Source organism: Chlamydotis macqueenii, chromosome 17 (genome assembly GCF_036417535.1).
Source record: "Chlamydotis macqueenii isolate bChlMac1 chromosome 17, bChlMac1.mat, whole genome shotgun sequence".
NCBI classification, from domain to species: domain Eukaryota; kingdom Metazoa; phylum Chordata; class Aves; order Otidiformes; family Otididae; genus Chlamydotis; species Chlamydotis macqueenii.
In genome coordinates this window covers 10920499-10938771 of record NC_141572.1, presented here as the reverse complement: position 1 = coordinate 10938771, position 18273 = coordinate 10920499, and the positions used below count along the sequence as shown (strand labels likewise).

The window sequence follows — 18273 nt, the reverse complement described above, 5'->3', positions numbered from 1 at the left end:
GAACATGGGCTGGAGGTGTGACCGGCTCCTTTTGGCAGGCTGTCTCTCCTGCAGCTCACAATGTGTGTGATACTTCCTGGGAGCCCTGAATCTACCGTGTAGAGCCGTACAGCACTGGGGATACAGAGAGTAGCTTTGGCCTGGCTGTTGTGAGCCTAGGAAGATGCCTAGACAGGTGCACAAACCCTTCAGTGCTGGCCCGGTGACATGGACAAAAGGAACGAGTCCAGGAAAGTCCGTCTGGACAATAACCCTACCTCAGCCAAGTCAGCCAGAGGTGTCTCATGTGGATCCTAGAAATTAAGTTCGTCCAAGCAAATGATCGCTTCTCAATGGGTACCTGGCCAACGTAGTGGCGCATGCTATGTCAAGAGGTGCTGGGACTTTTCTCTCTTAACCCTTGGAGATACTGAGCAAGGCGTTACGGAAATGCACGCACTGATGGTTTGATAATAGCCACTGGCAGCACAATACACTGCAGCTGGAAAGCAGGCAGCTGCTTGGGTTAAGTGCTGTTCCTAAGCCTTGTAAAGTTTGTTGCATGGGAATCCCCAGAGGGTAAGAGGGAGGGAGGAGTAGGGGGGGTGTTTGCCTGGAGCACTGGTGAATATATTTTTAGTGGAAGGGAAGGGACATCTCTAGTCGTGGGACAACAGCTGCACAATTTCAAAATTCCTCTGACAAGATGTAGCAAATTCCAGGGCTTCAGGGTTTTGAGGGGGTTGGATTTTTCTGTTGTTTTTCCAAGCTTCAAGTGCCTGCAGCCAATCTCTTGCTCCCTGAATGTACTTTTCAAAGCACAGATGCTGTTTGCTGTGTTGATGAGGTCTGAACGTGAGCAGCTCCCTGCTACCATCCATGCTTTGCCCTGAGCATCCCCTAAGCATTGAGCAGAATCCACTACTTGCTGGAGAAACCTTTTTAGCTCCCGGAATCAGCTGAATCCCGCTCTCATTTCTAGGAGGAGGATTTCCGTGTATTTTGGGTACTGGGAATTGTGGCGTTGGCTCCCTCGCCCACTCCCTCTTTTCCGATTTTGAAATGCAGCTGAGGAAGGGAGGCTCAAGCCTGCCAGGTCCTGTGCAGAGCCAGGTTTTTCCCAAGGCCCGTCAGCAGGGATTTAAAGCACGTGCAGGATCTCTGTTCTGCACTGTGCCCAGCAAAAGCACCCTCTCTTCTCCCCTGTCTTGAACTTGCATTGGGATAGGAGCATGGACCTGTGGGAGCGACTGTTCTATTGAGAGATGGAAAGATTTCTATGACTCGTTGGATTTTTTTTTTTTTAAATGTTTGTTTGCTGAGAGAATTCTGGGGACAGAGGGAGACGGAGCACTGGGTAAACACTGGGAGCCCAGTGCTACCGTTGTCCGATCGCAGACACATGGGGTCAAGTACAGTGTGGGACCCATGCTGGACAGTGTGGGAATCTGGCCATCTACTTTCCATTGCTAAGCATTACCAAGGGAAGGAAATTGCATTGAAATGTTAATCTGTTGCCCTGGTTTAAATTTTCAGAAGGAAGAACTGGTGGAGTCAGCTCAGGACTCGCAGTAACCTGTAAGGCCTTGGGAACTGGCCGATATTTCAAACAAACCAAGGTCCCTGGCTGCACTGTCAGATTCTTACCATGTTGCTTATTGTCTCTTTCAACAGATCTTGGAGAATTTACTGCCAGGAGCACTGGCTTCAGCCAGGCATATCAGTACCTCCACCACTGAAGTCCCCTTTGGTGTGTGCAGTGCAGCCCACAGCCCACCTGTAGTCAGAGCACTGTCCTCAGCTTAGTTCCTCCTTTCTGGGAAAGATATGGGGTCAGCTTAACTGGGCTGGTGAGGGAAACTACTGACTTGTCTCAGTTAGTTAAGGAAGGTTGGTGGTGCTGATCTTCCTGAAAGTGCCATTGTGGAGCAGAGTGAGGTAATGTGGTAAGGCAATGCCAGCCTGGTTTCCTCAGCTAAGTCAGCAGAATTTCCCTGGAGCACACCTGAATGTGGACATGGGTACTGTGGTCTCCAGATTCTTTTGTGCTATTTGGCTTACAGATCTACTGCAAGACAGACCTAGCAATTCCGTGCTACAAGGCGGCTCCTTTGCCAGAAAGGAGGAACTACCTCAGCCTTCGGCAAGAGAGCCACAGTGGCCTTCATCACCAAGGGTCAGAACAGTGCTGTTGGTTATCTAGGTTGCAAGACCTATGTGCGTGAGCAAATGGACTGGTGCAGTGAAGGAACACAGATGAAAACTGTATTAATTTTCCTGTTTTTCTGTCCCCTATTCACTGCCTAAAGGAAAGTGGACAGAAATAGGTGGCATACAGTGTCACCATGGAGACTTTGCTGTGCTGTGCTCTGTGGGTTCCGCCCATCAAAGGCCATCTGAAGAGCAGGTGCCTTTCTTGCTGTCTTCTGGGTCATTGGGCCATTGGGAAGTTGCCTGGGTGTTAGGGGCTTGTTGAATGACACTGATGTAATTCCTGTTTTCTCTGCTTTATAGGTACAATGGCTTGGTGACTGGCTCTCGAGCTAAAGGTATCATTGCCATCTGCTGGGTATTATCTTTCATCATCGGCTTGACACCAATGCTAGGGTGGCACAATCGCTCCCAGATTGAAGAGCTGGGTTCCAATAAGTCTTCTCCCATCAACTGCAGCAACAGTATGGTGGCATGTCTCTTTGAGGCTGTGGTCACCATGGAGTACATGGTCTACTACAACTTCTTTGCCTGTGTGCTCTTGCCGCTCCTCCTCATGTTTGGTATCTACTTGAAAATCTTCATGGCAGCCCGGCGACAGCTCAAGCAGATGGAGAACAAGATGGTACATGGGGAACGTTCTCGCTCCACTTTGCAGAAGGAAGTCCATGCAGCTAAGTCTTTAGCCATCATTGTTGGGTTGTTTGCAGTCTGCTGGCTTCCACTACATATTATTAACTGCTTTACACTTTTTTGTCCAAATTGTGCCCATGCTCCCCTCTGGCTGATGTATCTGGCTATTATCCTGTCTCATGCCAACTCAGTTGTAAATCCTCTAATTTATGCCTACCGAATCAGGGAGTTCCGATATACCTTCCGTAAAATCATCAGCCAGCATATCCTGGGCCGGAAAGAGCCGTTCAAGGCAGGAACAGCCAGCTCTAGGACTTCCACTCATGGTGGGGACGCAGAGAATGCCAGCATACGAATCAGTGAGTATGCGCTAGAGGTATACACCAATGGAAAGATCCACAGGGATCCTGAAAAGCAGGACTTAAACAAATGCAAAGCTGGCTTGGAATGGCACCAGAATGGAAATGCTCTGGACATGGAGACAAATGGGCATCTCCCACATTCCTGCAAAAATGGGGTTCTCTCAGATGCATGCATGAACAGGGAGCTTCACAGTGAAGAGCTATTTGATGCCCAGGTGTCTTACTCAGATCTGGAAAGAGCAGCCTTTGCAGCAGCTGATGTTTCCTGATGAGACTTTCAAAGTCTTCCTGGTAGAATTATTTTTTTTCCATTGATGACCTCTGCCATGGCAGAAAGGGAGGTTGGGGGGCGGGGGGAGAGGTGTGTATTCAGATTGCTGTGGAGAAAGGAGTCCCTAACCAGGACTGTTGGGATGATCCTAAATACTAGACTGGAGAAAAGACTAAAGACCATTGAAGCGGACTAAGGAAGGAGGGACACGTTATCCATCAATGACCTGTCACCAAGAGCAGTGTTGAGGTCAAAGATGGCATTCCCCGTTCAGCACTGGGAGACCCTGCTGATGCAGGGCATAGAATGACATTATGCTGTACTGTGTATCTGTGGTTGTATGCTGTTTTTTCTGTCTTTACCAACAGAAATAAAAGCATGGCTGGAAATATTCACTGAATTGTGAAGAGCAACAGGGAAGGGGCCTTTTAGTACTTTGACCCTGCAACAAACAGAAGGGGGACAGCAACATCTATTGGTCAGGAAGGATGCCAGCAGCTGCGTGGAGAGGGAAGGAATTTACCTGATGGGAACTTTGGATGCCTTTAACCATGGCATTTTGTCTTTCAGTTCATGTTTTTAAAGCTTATACTGCAACAGGTTGCTCGAATGTTTGGGGTTTTTTTTGTCTTGGTAAGATTACTTTATGTTAAGTTATAAAAGATGGGCAGGAACTCTTGTCCATTCCCTGAGCGCTCAAAGGTCCAGATGCACAAGGCAAATATAACCTCATAGCTCTCCACTTTGTCTAACAAATAATGAAAACGGAGTCTGTAATACGGATTTCCCGTAGCAAAAGGGCTGTTAGCAGGACTTGGTACTGCAGATAGTAGACAACCAGGCCGGACTGTGGTCTCTGTCACCAGGGCGGTCATGCCCCGAGGTGCTGTGAAGAGCTATCGGGTGCCTGAGCCGTCTGTAGGCTGGTGGGCACTGTTTGCTTTTCCCTCTTGTCTCTGTGCTTGTCTTCCTGAACTCCTAGAATGCAAATTCTTCCCATGGCCCCAAATGTGTGTGAGGGGAGCTAATTTTCCAGATGTTGGTTGTTTTCATCCTCACTCCAAAGGCTGTGGGACTTTTTTCTTCTTTCTGAGGGTAGGGAGGAACACACACACATACCTAACACTTAATTTTGGAATTCCAGTGAGCTCTATTAAAACACCTTTTCTCCTGTGATTTCAGTTTTTTCCTGATGTGTTTTACAGTGAAACTCAATGTCTCCTTGCGGTGCAGAGGCCAACAGAGCTAAGTCTGTCTGGTTAGAAGATGCTTCTACTCTGAGAAGGTGAAAGGCATCGTCACCAGTGGAAATCAGCTTAGAAACTGCAGTGGTCCGTTTCTGTAAGAGAACAGGCAAATCTGTGCTGCAGCAAGGGTATGCGCTGAGGTGGTTTGTTGTAGAGGTGTTTCACAGCAGTTTGATAATTTTGTGTATCACTTACGAAGCCTGGTAGCTCAAGGACAGCAGAGTGCCACATCCCTTTGAATTCTACCTAAAGATTGTCTGGTTTTTGTTTTCCAGACAAGTAATCCATATCCAATACCAGCAGCTTTCTGGAGAGACAGGCAGTAATAGTCCTAACTGGAAAACTAAAAGTTTGGTCGTTCCAGAGATCTGAAGGTTATTCCCTAGCTGAAAACATCAGAAATACCATCCTGCAAACCTGACTCCTCGTGTCTGTCCACTAACATTTCAGAAACCAAATAATTTCATTTTCAGAAAGGAAAGGGGAACTGACTTTTATTATTTGAGGAAGAGCAGGTTAGGTTTGTGTGTCCTTATTCCATGTTTATTTTAAATATTGTGACCTATTAAAACAAAAAGTCAGTTTTATTTGAGGAGAATTTTCTTTTTGCCCGTCTCCCTACACGAAGATGGGGAGTAGTTTATAATGCTGAACGTGTTCAAGTGTGTAACTGCTCCAGGCTAACACAGAGCTTACTGTGAGATGGATAAAAAGGATGTGGTTGCCACCGCAGTCCTTAGCAGAAAGACAGGCAAGTTTGTAGAACAATAGACTTCACAGTTTAATTGAATTGCTGCTTTCTTGGCACGGCTCTTCCATGTAGTCTAACGTCAGAGGGGTGGATTATCACTCCAGCACCATTAACAAACACTAAGCCATTTCCCTTTGACTGACGTCATAGGTAGTTCCTCTGTAGGGTGACTTGGGATCTTGTTACTCTTGATCTTTCTTAATGGAATATTTCTGTAGGTTGTTTGTGAGGTGGCTCCTCTGACCTCCTGTAACAGTGGCAGAGGAACTCAGTCAGGAAAATGGGGGCCTGATCTCTTCAGGCCTCAGTGGGGAGCTGAAATGTTTCTAAGAATAACATAAGATTACATCCGGTATTCATGTCAATAACAATTAGATCCACAAAGAAGCAGAGCAGGGAAGGAAGTGTGGGAAAATACCAGCATCGCTCATGTGCTGGAACACACGCGAGTGCAGAAGTGCATCCTATTGAGCTTTAGTTGCCATTGTAAGGAATGTTTTATGCAATGTTGCATCAGACTTTCAACAGCTGATGTGGGTTGGTTGCTTTCTATTGTTTCCTGAGCTGCTTCGCACTCAATTATGGCAGCTTCTTGCTTGGTTGCCACAAGAATCAAGTTGATCTATGTCGATGTGATCAACTTATGACTGTCCCTCTGGAAAACTTCCCTGCCCAACCAGATTGCCACGTGAGCTTACTGAGTTTCCAGATGTCTTCAAATTAGCTTTTCTGTTGCTGTTTGAGGTGCTCCCCAAGTGTCTAGTCCCTTTCAATTTTAGTGATCCAGATTTGAAATGAAAAGGATGTGTGAAGGGGCCGGGGGATGTGTGCAGGAGGAAGCGCAGTGGGGTAAGGAGGCAGCGTGTTTTATATAGAATTGGAAGTCTGTAGTCACAGGAAGGAAGGGATGGCAATTGCACCACATACTGTGTGCCTTCTGGCAAACATATGTCTGAGATGGACCTTCAGAAGATGTTTTCAAAGGAGTTGTTGGGGGGAGTATGAGCCTTTTGAACAGAATTTTGGACTTCTTGTTTCCTAGGGATCATGATTTCAAGGCTTGCCTTTTCTTCCTTTTTTTTTCTTTTTTTTTTTTTTTTTTTTTTTTGAAAAAAAAAAAAGAAGCTGTAGGGTCCCATAAATGGTGTGTGCTCTTACCTTCTCCTGACAGTGCTCTCCGCTCTTGAAAAAAGTACTTGTCTTCCAGACTGCACAGGGCAGGGATCATTAAAGTTACATAATTTTTTCCTAACCTCCTCACTCAAGGCCTCATTTTTCTTCCAGCTGGAGAATATTTAGCTGATGAAATATAGCTGTTCTGGATAAACAAAGATGGTACCAAGACAAAGGGAAGAATAAGGTGACCATCAGGAGAGGATAGAGAAGACCTTCTTGGAAATCCAAGGTGCAGTGGGTCCAGAGAGTAAGAGCTGGGGTAAGAAGAGACTAATTTCATTGAACTGGAACTTCTTACTAAAAATAGCTGAAGACCCACAGAGAGATGTGGTGCCTTGTTTGGCGTGAGGGCATTCCATCAATTTCACCATTCCCTGGAGACTCTTAGGCTCCAGGGTTTATTTGCTTTGTAGGGTTTTGGAGAAAGTAAAGTCTGATCACTTGCCAGGAGTCATTTTATCAAGAGTTCTTCTTGCGGCCCTCTCCTCAATAGGGCACTGCTTTTTTTTAATGTGCAAACAAATGCACTTACAACTTTGTCCTGCAGAGTTTCTTTTGGATCAGTAATATTTCATAGCTCTCTGCAAGCTTGAACTGCAGCCCTTGAGCAGAGAAGCAACTTGGCATGGTGGGACAGCTGGGATTGTTGTAGACAGAAAAGGTTTGCCATTGATCCCAGCTGGTACTAGGAATCTTATTGTGGAGATGGACTTGGGAGTCATACGGAGTAGTGTGACTCTTTGAAAAGAGACTCCAGGAGATGCTGGTGGATATAGAAAAGTCTCTAAGGTGTGGAAGCAGACTGGAGGGTTAGGGTTAGATTGGAAATCTTGGTGGTGAAGGAAGATTAGTACGGTAGGTGTTGGGAGGATTTCAGGGGAGTGGGAATGTGCTGGGAGGTGCTGGGGATTGCACAGATGATGCTGGCATGAGACCAAGGTGTGGCTTGCTGAGGAAGGACTCTGGAAATGATGTTCAGTCTTACAGCTCTCCTGGGATCAGCCTTGTCTGATGTGTGTGGAGGGCTGTCTTCATATAGTCTGTATGTGACTGAGGTAGAGATGGTTCTTGGAGACATCTCCTTTCAGATACATTGTCTGATTCCTTGAGCATGTGCAGGTGTAATGAAAGCCCTTCTGCTTCATGAACACAAGCCCTGCCTAAAGCCAAATCAATCCAGCTGTGTTCCATGGGAAGGGTGAGCATGCTGTAACAATGCTGTGATGCATTAAAATTGCTGAATACTCTCTAGTGGTGTTTGCTAAATTTAGCTGCCTAATAGTTCTCTCCCAATTTGTTTTGGGCACCAAACTGCACTGAGTCATACCAGAGAGTTTTTTTTCTTTCCAGCCCTGAGCTTCTGGCCTTCCTTACAGTAAAACACGTCAAGAGTAACTAAAATCATACCAGTTCCTCATTTCCATGAGAGGTGACTAACCCTGATAGACTGAGAATCCCAAAACTGAGGCAATGTTGTGTGTAACTCCCTTATTTGTCTGCTGGGACTGTTCACACAAGGATGTGTTGAAATCAAGACTGGAACCTGTTGATCTGAGAACATCTTTTGCTTCCCCAGCTCTGCCTCAGGAGCTGGTGTTCCTGCCCTCTGTCCTGTGGAGCGGTTTTCTCTGTGGTCTGCAAGCCAAGACACTATGAACACCCTGCTGCACACGCTGTCACTATAAAAGAATTACTCATTTAATTTAAATATTTTATGAATATAGTTGTTGTTTTCCCTCTGTTTTTCAGTTACCGGTGGGAGGGGAGGGAAGGGGGTGGGAGAATCTGTGCATGCAAATGTATTTAAAGTGCGTTGACCAAATTTTTTTTTTTTGAATCTGTGAAGTTTTCATATCTGTGAAGTCATCAGACTGCTGGGCAGTGAGGAGCCGCTGGTGCTGCTGAGTCTGTCTTGGTTACATTTCTTAATAAGCATTAAAATAATAAAATATATTTATAAAAGAGAGTGTGAGTGCCTTTGTCCCAGGAAGATCCGGCTGGCTGGCCCGTTTTTGTACAAGTGTTTTCTTATTATTTTATTAGCCTTTTCCATAGATTGATCCTTCCGGAGAGCTCTCTCCCTGGCACTGTCTGTTCTTTTGCAGGAGATGCTAGCACGGACTAAGGTGACAGACCCAGATGGACTAGAAGACCCCTCACATCTCTGACATCCTGGGATCTGTCTTCTTGGCAATAAGGAAATGTTGATACTTGCGTACTGAATACAAGGTAGAGCTCTGTATTTGCCCAAACCGCTGCAGTGTCAGGAATAGCGTGTTACGTAGCAGGACTGAAGGGTCCATATCTGGACCGTGAACAACTTTACTAGCTGTGACTGGAGCATCCCAGACTGCTGACTCTCCTTCCACACAGCTCTGCTGGTGTACCTCAAACCTCTGTGTAAGGCCATCATGATTTCAGATCTCTGTCCTGTTTTGCCAGTGCCCACAGACTGAACTAACCCCAGCCTGATGTCAACCAAATCAGTCTGGAGATGGAGTCAGTGAATCTGGATGCTACTGTGGTGTCTCTCAAGCCAATGCTGAGCAATGCTGACAGGATGAAGCAGGAATAATCTCCAGCTTTTTCATAGCTGGCAGCTACTAAATGTGTGTGTGAGTAGTTTAGTGAAAGTATGTACAATCCAAAAGCGTTTGGAATTGGGAAGTGATGAAATGAAAGTTCACCAGATAACCATCAGCCACTGGTCATTCCCTCTTTTGATTCACTTTGCAGCTGGGCCAGGGAGCTCACTGGAGGCCCCAGTTTGTGGAGAGGTGTCTGCACCCTGGTGCTCAGTGGCCAGCTGTGCCCAAGCTGTTCAACCAACTGTGTAATTGAAAAGCTTTTTTATTTTTCCCTCCTTTCACAAACACTGTGCGTTTTGTTCTGCAGCATCAAAGGCCAGGAGCTCGGAGGAACAATGGGTGTCTGCAGGAGCCCGGGGGAACAATGGCCAAACCTGGCCCCAGGAAGAAAGCAAGTACTTGAAAGAACAGAGAGAGCTCCCAGTTTAGGAACACAATTGGCCTGATCTGGAAATCTCTGCTCTGAGATTTGCATCTTGGCTTAGTCACCCAGAGAAACTAGACTTTGCGGGGCTTTTCCTGTAGACTAAAAGCTGTCTTTGGATGATATAAGTCAACAGGGTAATATTTACTGCAGCACTGGGGAACTGAGGACATTTCTGAATGGTGAAATAGGATGGGGCCATGGAGGATGGCGGTTTCCCTACTAATGTGTGAATAATGTTTTTGGCTAAAAAGCTTTTCACAGTATTTAAAGCAGCAGGATCTTCCTTGTCACTTCTGCCCCCAAACAGGAAGCCTTTGCTGCTAAGAATAGTGCATACAGTGCCTGCTGTGCTCTTGGCCATCATGTATTTCAGGGAGAAGTTTCAGGAAGTTACAAGCTCCGAGCACCTTTTCTGAGGTGTTGTGGACCTCACAATTTATTTTCACAGGAAAGATTCCCACTGTCCTGTATTTGACTGAAGTGACCAAGTGAGATTCCCCGTGTGGCCTTTCAGGGAAGGGTGAGAGACTTCTGCCAGCTCAGTGTGATCCTGGGAGGAAGCCACCTCTCCGATCCCACAAATAAGTACCTCGAGTTAGATGATGTGACTCGCTGCAGGTTGGAATCTCAATAAATAGTAAGTGGAGCTGTATTCCTCCTTAACTTCCCAATCTCCTCTTCAGTGCTGTTCTGAGGAGAAAAGTGGATAATGCTTGAATATTGGAGATGTTTCCTCAGAAATGACCCAGTGGTTGGGACTGTTGGAGGGGTTTTGGCTGTAAGATGTATCACTCTTACAAGCAGTATCAATCATTTCTCTGCTGTGTGACTGCAGTAGTCACTGCTGAGACCATGCAGTGTGATAGGAAAGTTTCTGATTCGGAAAATCAGAAATTCATTTTGAGAACTGGAATTCTTAAAATGTGTCAAAGAAAATCATCTACGCCCAGTTTGGATCTGAGAGTAGCATGGTGATTTTTCAGCAAGTGAAAGGCACGGACTGGGAAAAGAGCTTTCAGTCCGCAGGTTCAGAATAAACTGTGTGAAGATGAGGTTATTTAGAGTGCAGATCCATACTGTGTGGTCTGAGCCTGTTGCACTGAACTCCAAACCTGGGACTGTGGTTTTTGGGAGTGTCCAGCTGCAATCCAGAGAGGTGACTGCAACTTCTACAGAGCCCATGGCAGTCTTTAAACCTGGTAGCTTGAACACTGACAGCACTGGAGCTGCAATCACTCAGGCTTTGCTTGCCAAGGATTTACTCAGAGCCCTAAGCAGCTCTGATTTTTTGCCTTACCTAAGGCGAGGAGGATTAGATAACAGCTTGTAATGTGCATGGGGTATCTTGCTGCCTCAGCTGTTGATGAGGTCATGGGGATGTCGTTTGGGCTGGTACTAGTCCAGGATATTACTTTCAAGTGGGAGTTAAGCATATCCCAGTTGGATACTTTCTGTTGCTAGAGAACTTGCAGCTACATCATTTGGGCATTTGGCATCATCTGGGTTGTGAAAGCTTATGCCTGTGCTTTGGGGTTCCCAGGGAGGCAAGGCTCTTGTGCAGTGTGGTGATTGTATCCAGGACAAAAAAAAAAAAAAAAAAAAAAAAAGAATCCTAATAGAGAATAGAGCAGCCTGGATCGGTTCTACAAAGAATGCAAAACAAGCCTGGACCATCTCAGGGTAAGCTGTACTCATGGTGCCTCTTGAACCCATGTCCTGTTATTGTTGGTGTGGAACGTGAGGGTCTGGGCCAATGAAAATAAGGAAGGCGGCTTGACAGACACTGATTTTATCTTTTGAGATTCATCATGACCTTTCTAGTGTATAATAAATAAAATTGACTCAGGAATTGGCAAGTGCCCTATAACATGCAGTCCTGGTGTTGGGACTCGGCAGAATGTTCTGCTTAGCAATGCACTCCGTTAGCTTTGTGTGCCAAGTTCCTATTTTGGAGGTGTGCTGAAGGGCTGAACAGTGGCAGATGCTGAGGCCTTCTGCAGGGCAGGTGCGCTGGACCCGGTGTCTCTGACCATGCTGATCCAGGCTGGATGAAGGTCAATTTGAATCCATGCTGATTCAACCTTTTACCACTGGGCCATAAAAAGAAATGAAATGTCTTGCAAAGAAAGAATGCTTTTTGCAGTGGTGTGGATCTTGGGGCAAAGAGGACTCCCATCCTTTCACGTTACTGTAACCCATCAGGCATTTAAGTCAGCATTGAAGAGTATTGCTTCCTGTACTGATGTCTTTGGAGCAGCCCTGCCGTGCACACTGGATCCCGTGATATTAAACAACTCCATCATCCAGAGGATGTGGCCAATTTTGCAGACGACAGGAATGGTAGCTCTGAGACTTGCCTGCTGCCGGGTGAATCCCTGCTATACCATCTCCTGTTAGCCACGACTGAGAGCAATCGCAGCCAGATTTTTTGAGCTAGCCCTGGTGGCAGGGGCTGTGATATACAGGACCTCTTTGCAGACAACCGGGAATCATGTGGTGCTAAATTGGAGCTGTTCTGTGACGGTAACACATCAGATTGTGAAGTTGTTCTGCAGAGCCAAAAGACACTGGGGAGAGGAGGGCTGACATTTGCATTCCCAGTCCCAGAGAGGCCCCAGGGGGAGAGCTGCAGTTAATTCACCAAGGTTATGGCTGATTCAAAGGCGGGGGCCCAAGAGGAGAGCCCCTAGCACTGGCACTGGGGTTGCTGGGCTACATGAGCACTCAGGACCTTACAGGACATCTGGCTGCCTCATTTCTGAGGTGCCTACCATTTGGGAGCAGTCTAGTATTCCAAGTGTTTCCTGCCTTTCTTTATATTCATGCCAAAAGCACTAACAGAATAGGGTGGAGACAAAAGATCTCAGACCTTCCTCACGATCATCCTCTAATTCCAGAAGGATCAAAATGCTAAAGGTTGCATTAGAAAAACAGAAATAGTCTTTTCTCCCACCATTGGTAACTCAATGCCACAACTAAAGCCGAGAGTCAGCTGCTTGTTCTACAGCTGCGTCCTTTCCGAATTCATGAGAAATAGCATTTTGATTTCCTTCCAGAGGAAATATACAGCAATATCCCTAACTTGCACTGAGGCCTTCCAGTCTGCAGAACCAACCCATATAACATTCATCTGCAACTGAATTAAACCCAAGATCCCCCATTCCTTAAGGACTGAGACAACGCTTGGGAATCAAGGCTTTTAATCAGAAATCTTTATAGCTTGCTTTCTCTGAGCACTTGCTTCCTAGGCAAGTTCCCTCCCATTCCAAGTTCTACACTTGCAAATGATCCCTCCTTTCCTGCCGTGTGCCAGACCCAGGCAGCACGAGGTTCATCCGAGCTGCAGGGGTGGTTCCCTGTCCCTTTCTGTGGTTCAGCGCTGTCTGGACTTTCATAAGAACTGTAGCAACAGGGTTTCTGTAGGTTTTCACTGTGCGGCTGGAGGGAGGGATGCGCTCTCAGTATGCTAACAGCAGTCTCTGATTCTCTTGCAGGAGGATCTTTTGATCAGCATTTGATCTGCAAGAACTGTGTGGGACACACGATCCTCCCAGGGAGAGTTCAGTGCTTTCTTCCCATCGAAAGCCTGAGGCTGTGTCCTGGGGTCAGGGCATCGGTGACATGTGGATGACGCCGAAGCCTGAATGTCAATCAGATCCTGGAAGAGGCTGCACTCTGTCTGCTGCACAGCCACGTTCGCTCTCTCTGAAGGGAGGTCCTTGTGCACGTAGCCATGTATTTCATGTTTTCCAGGTGGCTGTGTGCTCCCTACACCGGATAAATCCCAGTGCTGTAAAACATGTGTCCCTGTTCTGCTTCCTAAAGAGACGTATCTGCTGATGTCAGCTTCCAGGTAAGAGGCACAGGAACCTGCTCTCTCTCAGCATCTGTGGCCTTTGGCCTTTGCTGGTAGTCAGGCATCCGAAGGAAACTAGAAGTGACCTAAGGCTATTTTTTTACTAATCCTTGGTCAGTGTTGCAGATGGAGAAGTAATGGCAGTTTTCCAGCAGGTGAGACCCTCCAGGCCAGCTAGCCAGACAGGAAAAATAAACACAGGAAATAGCATCCGTGCAATAAGAAAACAGAGAAAGGAGATGCTGGGAGAGCTTTCTGCTGTGTGTGTGTCGGAGGGGAAGCATGGATCTTGGAGCTCTCTCTAACAGGAGCAAGCAGATGTCAAGCCTTAACAAAAAGGAAGGTTACTGCCTGGACAGAGAGGAAAGGAGAAAAAAGGAGGTTTCTGCTTTGGCCAGACAGAGTAGCAGTTGCTCTCTAAGGTACAGCGTCTACGGAATGAAGCTCTTGGGTCTAGATGTGGGGTGAGTTAGTGCTTTGCTGAGGAGAGAAACTCTGATTAGTTCTGCTCCACCTGGTTGTTTTTCTGTCTTAAAAGCAGTTTTGAGGATCTCTGTGTTGATGGAAAGTCTGGTCTGTCTCACCTGTGAAAACCATACCCTGAACTCCTCCTCTTGGCCTCTGCTTTGGGTCCCATCCCCCCAGATCCTGTGGGCTTACTGGAGCCTCCATGTTGCGCGGAGTTTATCCCTGATGGTATGGCTGGGTAGCACTGTGGTGAGGCATCTGCTAGCTCCATCCCTGTGCTCAGCAAGATGGAGAAACCACCTGTGGTGCCCAAAATAGCCTCTGGCTGGGCAATCCAATCCAAATGGTGTTGATAGTGATGAGGGATTCCCATGCCTCATAAAGAGGCTTTTGTTGGGAGGATCTAAGCTGAGCTCCAGGCCTTGCCAGCTGTGGAGAGGAGCAGATGGATCTGCAGTATAAAAATAGATTGAAGCAGATTGTTCTGCCTTTTTTTCTTCACCAGCTCAAAGTACAGTCCCAGAGGTGCCTGGTCAGCTGAACAAGAGCAGAGAACTGGGTGCTTTGCAGCTGCCAGTCTGCCTGGAGCCCATTAGCTATTGTCAGAGACAGGAATTTATCTCTCTTCAGTCCCATTCGCCTTACAGCTGCTGTGTGGACAATCTTGTTTGCTCACAGCTGTCGACAGTGTGTTACATCCTATTTCCCTGGGGCAACACAAGCAGGAGAATGGGGCATTTCTGTAAGACACTATGTTCCCAAACTCTGTTATACTTTGCCTCAAGAAGCAGAGATAATAATCTGTTGCTGTGTCCTGTGGATGATATCTCTGTACAGCACTTAAGGAAATGTGCTGAAGACATGCACCAGTGTGTCATGGGCACAGCTCAGAGTCATAGAATGGTTTGGGTTAGAAGGGACCTTGAAGATCATCTAGTTCCAAGCCCCACCCAGCTATGGGCACAGACACCTTCTACTAGACCAGGTCGCTCCAAGCTCCATCCAGCCTGGCCTTGGACATTTCCAGGGATGGGGCATCAACAGCTTCTCTGAGCAACCTGTTCCTGTGCCTCACCACCCTCACAGGAAAAAAAAATATCTTCCTTATGTCTAATCTAAATTTACCCTCTTTCAGTTTAAACCGTTGCCTCTCATCCTATGACTACATGCCCTTGTCAAAAGTCCATATCCAGCTTTCTTATAAGCCCCCTTTGAGTATTGAAAGGCCACTATAAGGTCTCCCCAGAGCCTCCTCTTCTCCAGGCTGAACAACCCCAGCTCTCTCAGCCTGTCCTCATAGGAGAGGTGCTCCAGCCCTCTCATCATCTTTGTGGGGGCTCCAGAGCTGGACACAGTACTCCAGGTGGGGTTTCATGAGAGCAAAGTAGAGGGGTAGAATCCCCTCCCTTGACCTGCTGGCCACGCTTCTTCTGATGCAGCCCAGGATGCGGTTGGCTTTCTGTGCCCAAGCACACACTGCTGGCTTATGTTGAGCTTCTCATCAACCAACACCCCCAAGTCCTTCTCCTCAGGGCTGCTCTCAATCCATTCTCCACCCAGCCTGTATTTGTGCCTGGGATTGCTCCGACCCATGCAGGACCTTGCACTTGGCCTTGTTGAACTTTACTACAGTTGAACAGTTTCAACTGGTTTTGTAGCAGTCAAGACCTCTATGTATTGCACATGGAAATCTCATCTTTTCCCAACCCCAGCTACAGAGGGAACATTTTGGAGTGCTATGATCTTTCTTCTTGCTACAAGTGCCTTGGCTGCTTATTCCAGTGCCATAAGTTCATACCAAAGCTCTGAGGTTAAAACACCCTCCAAGGGCACCTGAGGCTCATTGCCCTTGGTCTGTCATGTAGATGAAAATGGGATGTCCTCTGTGGATACCTCCTGGCCCAGTTGTTCATCTCAGCACTTTCCATCTAGGCTTAGACATTTTTCAACTCTAAAATACAATTATTTTAGCGCATGAAAGGGAATGCTAGGCTACGTCTGTACTCAGAATGGAGCAGGCAGGATGTGGTCCCTCTGCACGGTGCCTGCAGAGCGCTGCCGGCCCATCAGAGACATGTGTTTGCATAAAAACCCCTTCTCAGCTGGCATTCCCACTCCATCCCCCCTGCTAACTGAATAAGGATCACATCAATGTTTCCTGAATGGGCTTTCATAAGGCACTAATTTGATACACTCAGGGCATCTTCCTGTAATGAATGTTCCTGAGATAATTGAAGGTGAATTTGCATGGGTGGGGGGAACAGGGAACTGCTGGCAGAGATAATGGGAGGAATACAAGAAAACCCTTTTGTCCCATAAATTCTGAGTCTGTTGTGTTTGTCTACATTCCCTGTCTTCCCAGCTTCTACCTATGCTGTGTTTCAAGGTCACTGCACTCTTCCTCTTCTCCTTACTTTTTGGGGGTGTCATAAATCTTCAGTACCTGTACTGTTCCTTTACATATGCAGCCACAGGAGGAGACAGCACTGCTGTTGAAGTGGAGGGAAGGCCTCCCGCCTGCAATAGTTTCTCTTCAGGACTATTCTCCTCGATCACAGACCCCTGTGCTCTCATTTGGTGCTGGGAGTCAGGAAATAACGGCATGACAGAGCCTTTCCACTTATTTACAGCATTTCCTTCTGCTTGCTGGGGGAGCAGAAAAGGGCTGTCAAAGGGCTTGGGTTTCTTCTGAGCAAGTTGGATTTGCAGAGTAGAGGCAATTTCTGTTCCTCTAACTTAGGAAGCACTTGGTGGGGAAAAGGTAACTTCTGGAGCCTGGGGACACATGTTTTTCCTCACAGATCTAGAAACCCTGGGTTGTCAGAACTGCAGACAACAAACCACCAGTGATGTGCCAGTAAACAGACTAGGAAGCATCTGCGCTGTATTTCAATAGCGTAAACTTGACATTTCACCCCTGATGTTTCTTTCTTTAGCTCCTTAACACTTGGTATTTACAGAAATGTTTCAGACACTAACTTGATGGGATTCAGCTCACAAAATGGCCGTCTCGTCTCTTGTGACTGTTGAGAGGTCTCAGCTCTTCACAGGGGAGGTCAGTGTTGCCCCCACGTTCAACGGTTGGAGGCTGTCATGGTGCAGAGCTGGGAGGGAGCCTTCATGGGATCTTCCAGCAGCACAGCAGGAAAGGTGGGACCAAAACTGGTGGCTCCGGCAGCCCAGTCCAGACCTTGTTTCCATCATCACATCTCCAGTGAAACTCTAGCTACAAACCAGAATCTGGACTAAATGCATGTTTGATCACTGTGTTTTGTGCCTGATGCACTTGGTGCAGGCTGTTAACGGCCAGACTATACAGCAGGGGGAAAAAAACCTCCAAAACACAGCCCTTCTTAAGCCCTGGATTTAGGCATCTAACTTGGTGTAATAATTCAGCAGCATTTGTACTGCAAGTGCAGTGTCTGTATACCTGTACCTCTCTTTTTCTGATGACCACTGAGGGTCATTTTTACTTTTATTTTTGGTCGTTAAACTCGGCAGGATGCTTGAGCGGGAGAACAGGGAGCAGTGAGAGCTCCCTCTGCTGTCTGTGGGCTTTCAGAGTCCCAGCTAACCCGGTCCCCACTCAGATTAAATGTTTTGCTAGTGTGGAGGTGACATTGGCAGCTGTGCAGCCTACAGATGACTCTCTAAAGGACCTGTATCAAATACACTGTTATATATAATGTATAGATGTACTGTTAATATGCAAGGCTCAGTGCATCTCACAACACCCTGTGAGTAGCTCTGTGGCACTGTGGTCACAGCCTGTGTGTGAACGTGAATTTGGACCCAGTGTAATATACCATTGAGAAGGGATGGGTGTTGCAGTTTTGGTATTCAGCAGAGGAAGGACTAGACTGGGGGACACTCACGTAAGCATCTACCCTGATTAGGTGACACCTGTGCTGTGTCATTCTGTGGGAGGCCAGAGGAAATAAAATCCTGTTCAATTTTGGGAACAAAGCTCAGATCCATAAAGCAGCTTGTTCTGTTTACTTCTCTGGTCATTTACTTCAGGCAGGTTTCTCCATTCTTAAATGAGACAATGATGGAGACTCAATTGTCTTCACCAGATACTCCTCCCCAAGGTGAAACTACTTGAGTCAGCATCAGACCCTTATGGAGATGCTAAGAAGTTAGATGGGAACGGGGCAACCACAAAGGATTTTAAAAAGCAATTAAGCAACTTAAAAGCAAAAGTGACTCTAAATTGCTCTGAATGTTGGGCTTATTAAGGTTATTAGCCTAGATCCTTATTTCTTCTGGTGTAGCCTGAAAACATTCCGGCTAGTTGAACTGGA

The 18273-nt window shown here is 46.8% G+C and overlaps 1 protein-coding gene across 2 annotated transcripts in view; it reads left to right on the top strand.

Moving 5' to 3' along the window:
* ADORA2A (adenosine A2a receptor) overlaps positions 1 to 6504 on the top strand; it is a 28500-nt gene extending 21996 nt beyond the window's left edge. For both annotated transcript variants that reach the window (XM_086761749.1, XM_086761748.1), the window contains exon 3: positions 2494 to 6504. In XM_086761749.1, the coding sequence (XP_086617875.1) occupies positions 2494 to 3454 (961 nt within the window). In that variant the 3' untranslated portion in view covers positions 3455 to 6504. The remainder of the gene's footprint in view (positions 1 to 2493) is intronic.
* The last annotated feature ends 11769 nt before the right edge of the window (positions 6505 to 18273 follow it).